We start from the raw sequence: 16,920 nt of genomic DNA, 5'->3' as shown, positions 1-16,920 counted from the left end.
TGTTTGCTGCTGGTTAAGGAAATCACCCAACATTGTGCGACAAAGATCAAGAGGAAGAGCACTGATTTAGCGGTTTGTTAAGTACTGTAAGCTACAGTTAGAAATTTACTGAACTGAAGGTAAATCAGTTTTGATAATCTGACAGAATTTCCCCCTCTGATCCCAGAGACGCATAACAAGCATGAGTTTGGTCAACCCGGCACATGCATTATCATACTAATGCACTGGTTCAATCAGAGGTCTACAATTATTTTGATAAAATTTGCGAAGGGTTTAACACATATAACTTGGTCATACTTACAATCGCTCAGCGTTCAATCTCAGGACACTCCAGAGTCTTTCAAGCTCTCTCGTTTTGTTTGGTAATCTTCTTGACGCAAATTAATTGCAAATCAACTGAAACTGAAAGTAAACTTGCGCGAGTAAATAAAGCGTTATATGATCTGTCTACATTCCGAACTGGCTGCAATTTGAAAGACTTGTGGTCACGATATGACCAAGAATCGAGAGTCCACCTTCACGAGATTATTGCAACTGAATACGGGATTCCTGTTAAGTGTTTCGCAGTTGGAGAATTAGGTGAATTCCTGAACTATTAGTTGTTTTTTTTTATATAAACGTTTAAAAAGTAAAATGACAGTTGCACGCATATAGCGCAGGTGTCTTTTGAATTTCAGATGTGCGGAAGTCTGTTGCAAATTAACTTATAAGCAAAGCAGTCGATCATACTACAGTCTTACGTACTGTGAGGAGAGTGCCAAAGGAGGCGGGGGAGGTTAATCCCATTTCCTATCCCAAATCCCATTTGCGAGAGAACAAAATTTTATGCTAGAACTGTTTCGTGGTCGCTATTGCATGGCTATTGCCTGAGTGACGATGTGACTGCAATCGCTTAGAACCTGTTGGATACAAGCCTGGACACAGGCTGATTGACTCACCCATGGTAGCTACTTTTGAGAAGCTCAAAGATAATAGAAAGAGTGAGAGGTGTCTCCCCTACCCCCCCCCCACCCCCCTGCCTTCCCGACAAGAATACATCATACCCCATTGCTGCAAGGAAACATTACAAGCCTTTAATATTTCTATTTTGCCTTCACTACACACTCAAATGTTATGAGGCATGGACGCGTTAGTCAGCGAGTGCCATGAAGACACATGTTTTAATTGACACAATAAGGTTACAACAATGTGGATGAAAGATACATCAAATAACATCCTACATGCGCCAAAGCCGGACACGTAAACCCCCAAAACCTCTTATTAGGAAAAATGGGAACAGTGTAACCCCGATCAAATACGGTGGTTATTATATAAACAACAGAATGAAAGAGAAATAAGAGAAATAAGTAAGAAAATAATTACAGCTTAATGTTGTACAGCTAGAGAGCGCTACACACGGTTTAAGTCAATTGTGACATTTAACTGTCACACGATTTTCCACCAGTCTGATATGAAATTCAACAAACAAAAGCGAGTCAGTGCTGCATGTCTCAAAAGAACTTGATCATGTTTTTCTTTCGAAATTGCCTTTAACTATAAGATCCTAACTTTTCCTTGAATGACTTTAGCCATAAATCAGCCACGAGGTACAATGTAACCTACGCCTAATTCTTCTTTTATCTATTGGCAATTACCTATCTTGATTTATATATTGGTCTTATGCTCCTTGGGTTTTGTAGTTCTTTCTCAGTTGAGAATCTCGCAGTTTGCACCTTTCAAGAACTAATAGATGTCAGTAATTTTAGTCTTGTTCTCCCACAGGCTATATATCAAAATAAATCCGAAATTGGAACTTTTGGTGCAGAGGGGTATTATCGGTTTTGCTCTTCAAACACCTCCGTGATGGTGCAAAAATGCACTTGGAAGTGCTTTTTAAACTAAGGAAGGTAACAGCCTGCTTAAGTTTACAGTAAAGTAGAAACTCATAGCTCGATCTATTTTTATCCTTAGTCATTACATCAAGAGTTGGATCCATGAAGATGATGGTTGGGTGATATCTCACATGATGTTGCTCATTCATCCAGCTGATTACCGCAGTTGTGTCATCAAAATAGTAGCTGCTCTGGACCTCTGGTGTCTTTGTTGTGACAATCAAATACAGTTTTAGACCAATGGAGTAACATAACCCTGCTACAGTTTAACAGTTGTGTCATCAAAATACAAACACCACAGCTCAGGGCTCTGCAGCCACATCTTCAAAGCCCTGAGTTGTGGCTGTAGAGGGTTAAACCAACGAGTACATATAATTGACAGTGGACAAATTAAAGATAGCTTTAAGTTGAGGTCATTAATAAATGCTCAGTGGCCTTCAGAGCACATGAGGGAGCGAGGAGGGAGATCACACTGGAAGGAGTGGAACCCAGTTAGGGTGTTGAAGGGACTGTGGTACATAGCTGGACCCATTTCCACAAGGATCCCGCCAGGAGGAGCCAAGTGGATCCACCGAGTGTTCTGGTTAAGGCTGCTGACGAATTCATGCCTATAGCTGAAGCGGGAGTGATGAATGCTGGAATGTAAGTGTAAATCTCAACTTTTTGTAAATTGTTGACGGTTTTCATAGTTTTAATACGTGTCTACCGAACAATAAAAAGAACGTAGGAAAAACGCGAATGGCAATGCAACGTGTAGCGCTAACTGAAGATGAACCATTTAACTGTTTTAACATATCAAAAGGCATCAATTGTACTCCGCTGAATAAATTTGAAGAAGTATATTAAGCTATGTGAGGTCAATGTGTCATTTTAACACGAGTAATTCACAAAAAGCGAAGTAGCGATTGTATATTTTCAGCAGTATCACTCATTTGGTCGAAGCGCATTACTCTATTAAATTGGCTGACTCCTTAAGAGGCTGTCTCTGTAAGAACCGACCACTGATTTTACTTCGAAAATTCGATTTTTCTCATAAGCTGGGATTTCGAAGCCCTTACCTAGTAAATCACTAAAATGAGTTTTATTTCATTAAAAATTTCAATTGAAGTTTTCTAGGATTGATTGAAGTTCGGTCCGCTCGACACAAGTTTCATGCCCGCCGAAACTGGAAAAATAGCACATATTGCCGGCGCTCTCAAAAAAATAATATTCGCTCAAAAGTCCCAATTCTTTTTTTCAACTATAGATATATCATAGCAGTTTGTTTAGCCATGTTGCAATTATAATTCAATGTTGTTCCTTCAACGGTTAAAAGGAGATTTTCTACCCGTTAAATCGAGTTTTGAACCAAACGCGAAAATAGCTCTACTTTGAAGGCACGTTTTAAAAATGTGGCACCTGTTTGAAACTGCTGAACTACATGAATAGAAAGAATAAATGTCCCTTAATTCAAAACAATAATAAAATTTGTCTGCCCACTAGGTTTTCAAAACTGACGACCGCTTAAAGTTCAGGAGATTTTGAAAATATTCCAGTGAGTAACTAACACACTCGCCTTCGTAAAGTGCTCCGATAAATTCCCGTAAATCTCTTACCTGGCTTCAAGATTAAAGTTTTGGTCCTTTGTAGCGATCCTTAAAACCTAGGTAGCATTAAAACTGCCAGCTTTTCCTTCCAACTGTAGGTTTGTATATAAAGTAGATTTATACGTTCCTCATCTGTGTCGAGCGTGACCGTCACATACTTCGATGTTCTTTGTATTGCTGACCATTGTTTTCCGCGAAGCCGGTTTAATCATGTAGACTCTTGAAAGGTTGTAGAAGCACTCTTTTGGACAACTCTCGGCACAGATACATGTATGAACAGTAAACGGTGAATTGATAAATGCCACGGCCATTTTGTGTTTACAACAAGTGATTTAGTTCCCAATCTTCTCGTTATTACTCACGTCCAAACTGACGAGTTATATTTTCATAATTAGCTCTTATTAACCGAGCAGGCAGTCTGTGTGGGAGAATCTTGACCGAGGTCGGGAGTACAGACCGAACGCAGTGAGGTCTGTGCACACGACCGAGGTCAAGATTTTCACATACAGATCGACTGAGCTCGGTTAATAAGATGTTTATTACATGGCAAACAAGAAAAAATCAATTCGTTTAATGTAACTGGTTTGTACTAGCTGACATTTTGCTTGCGAACGGCCATGAGCTGAACTTAATTCTGCCAAACTCGTCCTCTTTACTCTTTTTCCTCATCAGGCTTCGCACTTTCCTAATGTGGATATTTTCTGGAACTAATATTTTAGAAGAAAATAGTCAATATTTTTGTATTTAGTTTGCAAATTTTTCACGGCAAAATGTAATCGGTCTAGATGCCGGTCGAGATGGGAAAATCTAGACCGCGGTCAATATCGATCTCAGCCAATCAAATTCGTGAATTCGGTAGTTCCCAGTCCTTGTGAGACACAGTCATATAATAACAAATGATTATTATCCTGTCCTAGAGATATGCATATGGACGTCAGTGGAAGAGGAAAAGCAATCAGTTATACTCACGCTTCATCTCGTCAGAAAGTTACGGGTGTTTATTAACCTTGACCGAAGCATTTCAAAGGTTTACCTAATCAGAAAATAAGAAAAATATATATGTATATAAAAATGAACACGGGAATAACAATGTTCTTAGAGTTTACAGTCAAACCAAGTTAAGCGTATCCCTGAAGATTGCATTAATAGATTGATTATTTGAATATTAAATGGTTTAACCGTATTCTACCGGGTTCAATATTCAAATAAATAAATAAATAAATTATTGCAATTCAGTTATTTATGTGCTCTCGAGGGGTACGCTTTACTTGGTTTGATTAAAACTTTTTTCGTCAAATGCTAAGCGAGACTTTTCCTTCAAATTAATTATATAGCTAACCTCGTAGGAGTGCTTTCATTCCATCGTTCCTCCATTCCTGCATTCCTTCATTCCTTCATTCCTTCACTCCTTCACTCCTTCATTCTTTCATTCCTTCATTCCTACATTCCTTCATTCCTTCATTCCTTCATTCCTTCATTCCTTCATTCCTTCATTCCTTCATTCCTTCATTCCTTCATTCCTTCATTCCTTCATTCCTTCATCCCTTCATTCCCTCATTCCCTCATTCCTTCATTCCTTCATTCCTTTATTTCTTCATTCCTTCATTCCTTCATTCCTGTATTCCTTCATTCTTTCATCCCTTTATCCCTTCATTCCCTCATTCCCTCATTCCTTCATCCCTTCATTCCTTCATTCCTTCATTCCTTCATTCCTTCATCCCTTCATTCCCTCATTCCCTCATTCCTTCATCCCTTCATTCCCTCATTCCTTCATTCCTTCATTCCTTTATTCCTTCATTCTTTCATCCCTTTATCCCTTCATTCCCTCATTCCTTCATTCCTTCATCCCTTCATTCCTTCATTCCTTCATCCCTTCATCCCTTCATTCCCTCATTCCCTCATTCCTTCATCCCTTCATTCCTTCATTTTTTCATTCCTTCATTTCTTCATTCCTTCATTCCTTCATTCCTTCATTCCTTCATTCCTTCATTCCTTCATTCCTTCATTCCTTCATTCCTTCATTCCTTCATTCCTTCATTCCTTCATTCCTTCATTCCTCCATTCCTTCATTCCTTCATTCCTTCACTCCTTCATTCAAGGTCGACCAGTATACTCACTTCCGCTCTTAATTCCTTTGAACTGCACTCCGCTTGGAAAACTAACGTCGTTTTTGATCTGACGAATAGTTGTTTCCACCTGCTCACCAGTGATGGAGGTCAAACGAACTCGCAGAGAAGTCGAGAATTTACCGAGGTTTGTGCCAACGAAAAAGTTGTCACTCTGACGAGTCAACCAGTGGTACTTGTTTTTCACAATAACTTCTATTCCGGCTGTCGGCACTCTTGAAAAGGAAACAGATTGATAAATGAGAAGCGTGTAGGTTTTACTGCCTCGAGTTTGAGGTCTAAATTCTCATTACTGAATGATGACTTGTATTTCTAGTTTTAAGACAAATCTCGAACCCTTGTTATACTATTTTTCACTCTCCTTATCTCTCTGTTGGCGAATGAGTTCTTTTTTTCGGGTCTATACCAGCAGTTATTTCATGAAGGTGTTCATATTATCATCCAGTGGAGCAGTAGGGCCCAGTAGAATCAACCCCTTGATTTGAGATAGATTCTCGCAACATCCATTCCAGGTGGAATGCGTGATCGCCGAAGACGTCCATTCGAGGTGTGGTTTCTGAATCAATTAAAATGCGCGGGAAATTTCTCAATTGACGCGGAACGTGCTCAGGCAAGTCCTAGCAATGACGTCACAACAGGGTAAGTTTAACAAATCGACGTCAGCTTTTCATGCGTCTGTCAAGTTATTGATCATGTATTTTGTCATGACAATGTTAAAGTAGCTGTGTATCCACGAAGTGATAGCCGAGTTGATCCGCAGACTACTTTGACAATGTTATGACGAAATACATTGTCAGTAACAGGACAGACGTATGGAAATCTGACGCCAAATTGTTAAATTGTCCGCTCTCGCTCGTTGACGTATCGCGTAAATTCTAAATTCATGTGTTTGTTCGCTTACTGACAATAAAAATTAGCCAATGAGTGCGTGAGACTTTCTGCAGTTATCGTAAAATGGCGTGTTGATTGGTCTACCCGACAGACTTGGAGGCTGTTGTGTTTTCAAACTATGATCCCTTTTGTCAAACGCACTATTTCGTATTTGAATTTTGTCCAAAAAAGAAAGATTCGAACCCCATGTGTAAACCAAACTTTTACTAAGATGGCTTTTAGCGATGCTCTTGATCGTTAAGCCAGATTGAACGCTTGTTTTACGTTAGAGGGGTGGGATCACTTAACAAACTCTTCACTGCATCATCAGGTCCTTTTCGCTGCAGGGAAAATATGGCCTAGAAATAGGGCCTCTTCTCTGCAGACGAGTATAATTGTGCTCAAATCATTTTATTCATGTGTACACAATGTTTAATTAAAGCTAATTTTGCCGGGTCTTTAATATAATACTCAGTATTACGTCCTTTATGTACAGATAGAATTAGCAGTTTATCCTAGCAATTCGCCACTCCAGTATATAAATTGTCTATATTGCTGAAGTTTAGTTTCATCAATAATGAAGCAAACAAAACAAAAAATTCTAACTTGGTGTTTCTGGCCTGTAGTTTGATGTACCAAACATGGCTTCCTTGGAAACGAAACTGTATTTTTCCATTGGCTCCTGGAAGGGTTGGGCAATCGATGGCTTTATAATTTATCTTCCATCGGCCGTCACCGGGTGTGAAGAAATCGATTCCGGCTAAAACAAATTGTTTTAAAGAGTATTATTAATTACCCTTAACTAACATGTTCTTGGCTTTCTTTTGGGCTTTTTTCAGCTGCAAACGTGAGGTAGACAATGCCGATCAAGTCTCGGATACAAAACGTGCAAATGAGGTTTCAGAACACAATCTTTTTAACACAAAGATATTTAAAGAGAACTCGATTCTACAGCTACAAATCCTGTTCCATTTGAGTGATATGAATGTTGCTTTTGGACCTTCTAATGATGCGCAAAAATTCTAAAGAATAACGCAATGCTTAGCAAAGATGGAACAACGTAACACATTTGAATCTCCAAACTCCAAACTCAATGCCTTGAAGAAATTAATTATTCACATAACCAGACACATGACAAAACATTCCACACGAAAACAACGTCCAACAAATTCTATCTTACTTTGTCCACAGCCTTCGGCGCATAAATCAACTATCACAGCCTTTCTTTTTCCTTTGATGGGATTATGTCCGCTGCCTTCTCCCTTGCCGGTGATCTCCAGACACATGCCACACCCAAGTGACTGCTGAAATGTTTTCGGCCCAGCAGCAACGCGAATTCAATTGTCTTGAATGACCATCGGTGACAGCGGATCGAGGGTGCACATACCCCCTCCCCGGTAGTTACCGTAGTATGTGCCCTGGATGACATCATAGTCGTTAAAGTGCACCTAACCCCAAAAATTTTTTTTCGCTAGAACGAATCTACTTATTATTTGAAATAGTTCTGCGAAAAAATTTTTGGATTCCGTTAAATCCTCGATTTTCTGTGCCACGACGAAATCTCGAAAATAGCTCCAAAACACCGCCATTTTGTTTCACGACCGAGTTTGAGGAGAATGGGTCCAGCGGCTCTTGTGACGTCTACCCAGGAAGGTTGGATATCTCATTTCCTCTCATTTCCTTCAGGATGGTGCAATACACATTCGAAAAGTGCGCAGAAACGCCTTCCAGAGGTGCTATCGGCTGTTGCAGCAATATTCCAGATTTAAAGAAAGATATACTGTACAATTTACTGACGATGATCGGCTAATGGTGCAATAAAGACGTAAACGATGGTTGATTTTGTCGAACCGAAACAAGCGAACTGAATCTGTGAGAACCATTGAAGAACTCTCACTGGAATTTGTTCCGCAGACTTTCGAACGCTATTTTCATAAATTTTCTGCTTAAAGCTAACCAGCAATTTGTAGAAATACCACCGACAACCTATATCTTCCAATCCCGCAGTATTTATAACATAACCGGCAAAGTTGTGTGATCCGGTCATGATCAAGAAGCGTTATACTGATATGTAAATAGATCGCAACTGTACGCCGCTAACCAACACTTATTTCTCTTTCGATTTACATGAAAGTCGAAGATTAATCCTCTAGAATTACATGATAACAAAATTGTTAGACTCACAGAGTTTTTCGAAGGTTTAGAAATCAGCAGTGTGACAAAGATTCTGTGCAATAGCGTCGAAAATATGACCGCGTAACATTATCTGCGGACCGCTTAGGGAACACACCCTTTTCGCTTATCCGACGAATTTCACTGCAAACTTTGAGAACAATTTACATTGGTTATTTGGAGTTACGACTTAAAACGTGTGACAATGTGAAATCGGTAATTGTATGAAATGTTTCCTTCCGCCTTGCTTCCCGCAGCTTCAAAAATACAGGTTCAAACAATACGATTTTCAATCGATCGAAGCCAATGTTTTGGAGGTCATCAAGTCTCGAAAACTGCAACACGTACGTCGCTCTTATAAACATGAAGCATTCAACTGAAAGTAAAACACAAACTGGATTTAACAGAACCTTGACAAAATACATTCTCGGTAAGGACAAATGTAAACGGGCTATAAACACGCGTGGGAATCTTATGTTTAGTTGACGAAATTACCATCCAAAGCAGTCCTTGAGTTTTCTTTCCTGCTGTTCGTTTGCCTGCTCCTCCACTTCGTATCTAGCTTTCCATTCCTAATATACAAGCAGCTCGTCCGCAAAGACGTCTTTCCCGTCGTCGCTTGAAATATTGTAAATTGCTCTCAAAGCTCTAAGCAGTGAGTTCAGAGTTGTCGAACGTGCTCGATCGAAGTTTATTTCGGAGCCTTCCGAATCGAAACTTAACTCTGACTCCAGTGACGAAAAAGAAATGATTCTGAGACAAAACTTGGACGTTTTAGTCCCAAAATACATCGGAACGATTAGTTTTGCATTCTATTTTCTCGAGCAAATACAGTGAGTTGACTGAGGCGCTATTGTGTTTGGTTCCTGGGTAGACGTCATCAGGTACCGCCGCCCTAGACTCCCTAAAACGCGGTCGTGAAACACTTAATCGCGACTTTGAAAGGGCATAGAAAATCGAGGATTCAACCAAATTCAAAAATTTCTTCGCCCAAATGCTTCAAATAAAGTCTAGATTTGTTTTAGCGAAAAAAAAATTTGGGGGTTAGGTGCACTTTAATAATACATGTTCAAGACAAATATTCAAAATAATCGCGGAACTTGGCTCCCCTCCTCCTAATTATCTAACTCCCTGGGCCATGGGGTGAACAAAATTCTCACTAGCCCATAAGCTCAAGATGGTGCTTGTAACTTATTTCATGTTAGACAGTTATTCTGAAAAAAAAAAACACAGTTATCAAAAGATAGTTTAGCGAGGTTACTCAGCTGATGCAGATTTGATTTTTTTACCCCATCTTATGTTGCTATAGCAACCTGTTGAAGGTCACATAGTTGGCTGTGCCACTACATCGCGCTTGCTGGTATCGACAATGAATCGTAGGGTGTCAGAGCTTTTCAACGAAAAAAAAAATATTTAATCAAAAATTTGATGTGTCGAAATGGAAAATATCGCCAAATTACTTCTGGGATCATTTGATTCGTAAATGATTAGAGCTACAGTCAGTGTTGAGAAAAAAGCTGAAGTTTACTTACATCACCGCCGGTTGTCTTCTTGTAGAGGCTGCGAATAGCGTTAACGTTGGAGAGACTGGTACCTAAGAAAGGTTTAATTCAAAACATGATTAAAACAGTGTAATCACAAAAATAATTTACTACTCTGATAAAACTAGCAGCCTCAAGGAAAAGAAATCCTGTTCATAAAATTCGTCCACCGCACTTAACAGTTCGTTGCTTGCTTTGATGTTTTTATCCAAATGTAACTTTGATTATGATCTCATCTGAACAAACTCTGAACAAAAAAGCCTAAGTGAAAAACGAACTCCCGCTGAATTTTCATCTTGGCTGTACGATGGTAACTCGATTCTCGCCTCGATCACAGTCTCAATGAAAGCCATTGTAACAAGGGCAAGGTGTGTCGACTTAGACGCCACTTCCACAGATGTTCAAAGTCTTTGTGTAAATCTTGCTTGGAAGGTTTACATACGCAAGTAACTGATATGACCAAGTAGACCAACTTAAATTCCTTAAGAATGGAAAATGCGCGAACATCACAACTGCTGCAAAAGGTCATACTTTACGAGAAAAGCTCCTTTGTTGCTGAACGTAAAACGTTCACACTCTTTTTTTGCGAAATGCCACGTATTATTGTTATTATTTTTTTACCCTTTTAGTCGCTTTGTAGTCAGTAAAAAGACTTCGGCAAATCTAATTAAATTGCCTTTTCATGTTTTAGCCCGATTCGCTCTGAGGAGAGTTAGGTTAGATGTAGCTAGATAATCCGAGAGACCTGGTGCATTTATTCGCAGATAAATTTTGGTCGCCCAATTGCCAATTGCCTCATCACTCACCTGAAACTGGTATCCAACTCGTCCTTAATGATCTTTCAGATCATCTGGATTCCCTTGTTCCCATGATAAAATTTTGAAAACCATACAAATTGCAAAAGTGTGATCTCACCGATAAATTGCGGTCGTTTCGCCGGAAAGGCAGTTCGCCGGAGTACAGTTCGCCCGGACTGATACTCGGTTCGCCTGGGCTGTTAGCTCCGTGCTCAGTGGATTAAAGAACGAGAAATAGGCATGCTTTGAGTTAATTTTGTTTCATTACGCCAACAATATTGTCTTTTAGGCTCGTTTAGTTTAAAGCTAAGAAAGAAAAGTTGACCCATCCTTTTTTGAACTTTCAGTTCGGGCGAAGAGACTTTCAGTCCGGGCGTATTGGCTATCGGGCGAAACGACCGGGTACCTCAAAATCCACAAAAAACCAGCCCTAAAAATAACCTCTTCAAAATTTTTATCGTAAGTGACTCACTGCAGTTATAGTTTGAATGAAAGCCAATACGACGAGGGCTGTGAGGATCTCCTTAGACTCCGTTCCCTAGATGTTCAGTGTCTCTCTATAAATCGTTCCTCTTCAGTTCCTTATGAAGTGTTTGTCATGAGAAGAAACCCTGCATGGTCTTTAATACACTCAGTTAAAAACCAATATCCTTGCTACGTAAACAGAACGTGTGTGGAAAGCATAACAGCTGTCCTAGACCAATAAAAGATGTTAAACTATATTGACAGACTTTTGACGGGCAGTCTAAGGGACACAGTCAGATGTTTTGGTATCGCACATAAAGTTTCAAAACTGAAAAAAAAAACGCTATCAACACCTACAGAACGAAATGGCTTGAACAAAAATAGGCAATTCGTAAAATCCAACAAGGCTTTCTTCGCATCAAATAGGTACTGTTGTCCTTTTAAATACAAAACACAAATATGTAACTTTTACGACATCCATAGTCTAAGTATAAATGCCTGTTAGGCAAACAAAGCTGAGAAAACAACCCCAACAGCCCTCTTAAGCCTTGCCTATACGAGCAATTTTTATGTGACAATTTTTGTATGACAATTTTTGTATGACAATTTTTATTTGCTCGTGTATATGAGGAAAACTGGCCAGTTTTTATTTGACAAATATATTTGCTGAAAAGCTGGCGTGTTAGCTTTTATGCGACAAGTAAAAGTTGTCGCATACGAAAAAGTGCTCGAGTACACGACTCGTCACATAGAATGTGACAAATATTTTCGTAAGCAGCAAGTTTTTCGGAGGCCGTAAGCAGCCCTGCCTTGTTTCAGCGTATCGGTGCGTCCAAAGTCGTTATTGGCACACTTAATTTTGAACTGTTGACAAATTTTTGCTGTGCCATATTAGACAGGCAATCTAAGCGACACAGTGAGATGTTTTGGTATCGTCTATAAAGATTCAAAACTGAAAAAAACGCTATCAACACTTACAGAATGAAATGGTTTGAACAGAAATGAGCAATTCGTAAAACCCAACATAGCTTTCTTCGCATCAGATGAGGACTGTTGTCCCTCTAAATACAGAACACAAATATGTAATTTTTGCGACATTCATAGTCTGAGTGTGAATGCCTGTTAGGTAAACAAAGCTGAGAAAACAACCCTAACACTATGTGTTCAGCCCTCTTAAGCCTCGCCTACACAAGCAACTTTTACATGACAATTTTTATGTGACAATTCTTATATGACAATTTTTATGTGACAATTTTTGTTTGCTCGTGTAGATGAGGAAAACTGGCCAGTTTTTATTTGACAAATATATTTGCTGAAGAGCTGGCGTGTTAGCTTTTATGTGACAAATAAAAGTTGTCGCATACGAAAACTTGCTCGTGTAAACGACTCGTCACATAAAATGTGGCAAATATGTTCGTAAGCACCAAGTTTTTCGGAGGCCGTAAGCAGCCCCGCCTTGTTTCAGCGTATCTCAGCGTCCAAAGTCATTATTGGCACACTTAATTTTGAACTGTTGACAAATTTTTGCTCTGCCATTTTGGACAGGTAATCTAAGCGATACGATTCAAAACTGAAACAAACGCTATCAACACTTACAGAACGTAATGTTTTGAACAGAAATAAGCAATTCGTAAAACCCAACATAGCTTTCTTCGCATCAAATGGGGACTGTTGTCCTTCTAAATACAGAACACAGATATGTAACTTTTGCGACATCCATAGTCTAAGTGTGAATGCCTGTTAGGTAAACAAAGCTGAGAAAACAACCCTAACACTATGTGTTCAGCCCTCTTAAGCCTCTCCTGCACGAGCAACTTTTATATGACAATTTTTATTTCCTCGTGTAGATGAGGAAAATTGGCCAGTTTTTATTTGACAAATATATTTGCTGAAAAGCTGGCGTGTTAGCTTTTATATGACAAATAAAAGTTGTCGCATACGAAAACTTGCTCGTGTAAACGACTCGTCACATAAAATGTGACAAATGTGTTCGTAAGCACCAAGTTTTTCGGAGGCCGTAAGCAGCCCCGCCTTGTTTCAGCGTATCTCAGCGTCCAAAGTCATTATTGGCACAATTAACTCTGAACAGTGACAAATATTTGCTGCGCAATCTACATGATCAAAAATATTTGTCACATGAAAATGGTCACATAAACATTGCTCTTGAAGAAGAGGCTTTGGATTAGGCACTTCTCCAACGTGTGGTCAACTGTGTTCCGCTGACCTTGAAGTGTGTGAAACCTTCGGTGATATAATATTATTTTAAACGGGAGAACAATATTCACAATTTAGAAGTTTTTGAAAAACTTCTGAATCAAAATCTGTAACTTAATTCCGAGCCTGCAAATTCACACTTGGGTGAGACACTTTTTGTGTCTCTTTCAGCGATTCTGTTACTGTTAAAAATGCTTCGAAGTCTCATTAAATCGTTTTTATTTTGACGACAGAATCGTCTTTAGGCAGAAAAGGTAGGCCTCGTTACCTTTTTTTTTGATGTCTCAATAAATTGAGTCAATGGTACAATACTGGTGACGATTATGGTAAAGGAGGGGCCTGGACGCCACATTGAGGTGTGGTATAATTCTCTGCATTCTGGGTGACCTACTTTTTTCTTTTCATAGATCGCTTCTTTTTCCGGATTTTCTTCATTTTATCAAAGAACAAAAAATTCTGAGAAGCTGCAAAAGTTTCGCCTTTTCGGCTCTCGTGCATGCGACCGAAGTTCTCTTTGAATGTCTTGAATATAGACGGCTAAGACTAGTATGAATTCTTTGTGAAGGACTATTCTACCTCAAAGAATGACTGGCGCAAAAGTTTACTTAATAGACATAGGTGTGTTAAATTGAATACGTTAACCTGAGCTAAATCTCACTAATACAGCTTCTGTTATTGCTTATAGTTGTCAGCTAAGATCGTCTTAAAATAACGAAAGCTTCCAAAATCTCGTGGTCTACAATGCGCATTATCTCGAACGAGCACGGTAACCCTCAGTCATTTTTGTCTTTTTGGCAAAAGTTGTTCTTTACTTTACTGCATGGCAAGTTTTTTTAAAAAAAAAATCTGTTCTCGGGAACATTTAAGGCGCGAACGTCCTTAATTAACTGTAAATGATTTGTGAGAGAAAACCAGGCAAGACCAAAAGATTGTAGTCGGTCGTTGATCTTCATCTATTCACAGTATAAAAGCTATCCGAAAAGACTAACAACCATGTTAGGCGTTCGTTTATAATTGATCTTCCATCGGCAATCATCCGGTATGCAGAAATCCATTCTGTCTGAAATAAATTATTTCAATAATTATCATAGATTACCTTTAACTGACTAACTGTTTTTGGCTACGGTTGTAGCTTTTTAAGCCGCAAACGTGAAGTAGACAATACAGGATAAAGTCTCAGATACGCTAAAAACGTACAAATACGATTCCAGAGCATAAATGATGACATAAATACAAACTTGCCGTAAACAAAGATAAGTGAATTTTATTGAAAATGACGCGAACATTGTCAATAGCTTTTCTCGCTTTTTGATTGGCTACCTAAAAAAGGTCCATAGAATTTCATTGGTTAAAAAGTTGACAGTTTGACAGCTGAAAGTTGAACTTTCATAAATTTCAATTTTATCCCTCTCTACTCTTATTGATGATGAAAATGAGCCAATCAGCGCGCGAGAAATTAGACAGTTATTGTATCAAGTGCTTTTGATCTTCCGAACCCCGCACAAAAAAACTAATAAAAAAAACTAATACTCAGCAATGAGGGAACAGTGTGACACATTTGAATCCAAAATCTCCAAACTCAATCTATTTAGATATGCGCGAGTTAGAACAAAGCTGCTCAATTTATTTTCCATAAGAATGGAAAATGCGTGAATGTCGCAACAGCTGCTTAAGAACAAGTTCTTTTTGAAAAGAATCTCGATTCAAAATAAGTCCCTTTACTCGTAAACCTACCACATTTACGCTCTTCGGGTGTGAAATGCCAATTATCGTTTTTTCGCTCGTTTAGTCGCTACGTAACCGGTATAAAGATTTCTAATCCCATTGAATCGTCTTTATGTGTCATAGACAGAATCGATTTGAGGTGAGAAAGGTTACATTTAGCCTCTTTTTCTCGGAGCCTCTTGATCGATCAACACAAAGGCACACTATAATGGAGCGAAATGTGGTGTAAAAAACCAGGTACATTTTTTTTCTTGTAGATTTGGACCATCCTATCGTATTGTGATTCACATGAAAATGACTTCCATTAAATTTCTCGTGATTATGCATGACCTTTTAAACCAATCCCTGGTCGTATACAGTGCGGATCGTATGATCGTTAGGGTATTTCGTAAAAACAAGGACGAGCGGGGCAGTTATGTCGAAACTTCTCTTTAATTTATTGAACGAGATTTATGCCAGCTTTATTCAATGGAGACGCGGTGGCCTCATGGTTAGTGCGTTCGTCTCCGGATCGAGCGTCCGGGTTCAAGCCCAGAAAGGGGACATTGTGTTGTGTTCTTGGGCAAGACACTTCACTCTCACAGTGCCTCTCTCCACCCAGGTGTATAAATGGGTAACGGCGAATTTGATGCTGGGGTTAACCCTGCAAAGTACTGGCATCCCATCCACGGGGTGTAGAAATACTCCTAGTCACTTCATGCTACAGAAATCAGGATAAGCTACGGCCTGACAGGTCACGTGGCTCTTATGCAGACTTAGCCTTTACCTGGTCAAATCTAAACTTTCTTGTCCATGATACGATGCAACATACTCCCTAGTCAATTTGAACATCTGGCTTGCATGCTGGGGTGTGAAGATGAAAATTCTTCAACTTATGAACATGAAAAATGTAATGCTCACTTCAATATACAGGCATTGTGGCCGATTTGGGGGGAAGGAGGGGAACGCGCGTATTTTGATATTTCATAGTCTCACCACTCAGTATGAGATATTTTATCAACTATTTAGCAACCATCAAGGTCTCACGAGATTATTATGAAAGGATCCCACTTAAGATTAACTTTCCTAGTGCGTAAATCCTGGCAAAGACACCTTATCTTTATCTTTTCACAAGAATTGTCTTTTTCTCAGCTGACTAACATAGATTACAATCAAGTTAAGTAACTGCCGTTTAAAATCCTCGCAAAAAAGGTCAATATTGCTTGTTTGTGTCAAGTCAAGTCTGTGCTTTGAATAGCTTGTTACAATCCTATTGAAGGTCTCTCGTTTATAGTTTCTCACGCATTTGATTTTTGTTATTTTTTTCTAGAGGAAGTCTATAAACAAGCGATAGAAATGAATTTAAAAGTTTAGCTGGTTACCTCTTTCAGTTTTGATTACGATGTCAGTAATACAAACACCCTGGAAATCACAACTGAAAATTAGTTTTCAGCGGTAAAAGAAAAAACGAAATCATCCAAATAGCAAAAATATAATCTCACTAAACAAATAAAGTTCTGTCGCAAAAAAAAAATAACTTCCACGGAATTTTCAACCTGAATGTACGGTAGCAA

At 39.0% G+C, this 16,920-nt stretch overlaps 1 protein-coding gene across 1 annotated transcript; it reads right to left on the bottom strand.

Annotated features, from left to right (window-relative positions):
- Positions 1–4,154: 4,154 nt before the first annotated feature.
- LOC149110594 (uncharacterized) lies at positions 4,155–10,220 on the bottom strand. The gene is made up of 5 exons (XM_089292492.1): positions 10,158–10,220; positions 7,634–7,871; positions 7,060–7,213; positions 5,575–5,798; positions 4,155–4,490 (listed from the first exon to the last, which is right to left on the bottom strand). The coding sequence occupies exons 2-5, from the start codon at positions 7,737–7,739 to the stop codon at positions 4,459–4,461; spliced, it is 516 nt and encodes a 171-aa protein (XP_089148618.1). The 5' UTR covers positions 7,740–7,871; positions 10,158–10,220; the 3' UTR covers positions 4,155–4,458.
- Positions 10,221–16,920: the final 6,700 nt, after the last annotated feature.

Source organism: Orbicella faveolata, unplaced genomic scaffold (assembly GCF_042242905.1).
Source record: "Orbicella faveolata isolate gen_17 unplaced genomic scaffold, um_ofav_v1 contig_24, whole genome shotgun sequence".
Taxonomy (NCBI): domain Eukaryota; kingdom Metazoa; phylum Cnidaria; class Anthozoa; order Scleractinia; family Merulinidae; genus Orbicella; species Orbicella faveolata.
The sequence above is the reverse complement of the archived record's forward strand: the minus strand, read 5'-3'. Positions and strand labels throughout refer to the sequence as shown.

What these genes read in the sequence shown, in the direction of transcription:
- LOC149110594 (XM_089292492.1), bottom strand. Translation starts at nt 7,739, where the DNA reads ATGTGTCTGGAGATCACCGGCAAGGGAGAAGGCAGCGGACATAATCCC. An exon ending in CTACAGGCCAGAAACACCAA is followed by an intron (nt 5,799 to 7,059) that starts GTTAGAATTTTT and finishes TTCCTTTTCAAG; the next exon opens with AGTGCCGACAGCCGGAATAG. An exon ending in CAAAGGAATTAAGAGCGGAA is followed by an intron (nt 4,491 to 5,574) that starts GTGAGTATACTG and finishes TTTTCTGATTAG; the next exon opens with GTAAACCTTTGAAATGCTTC.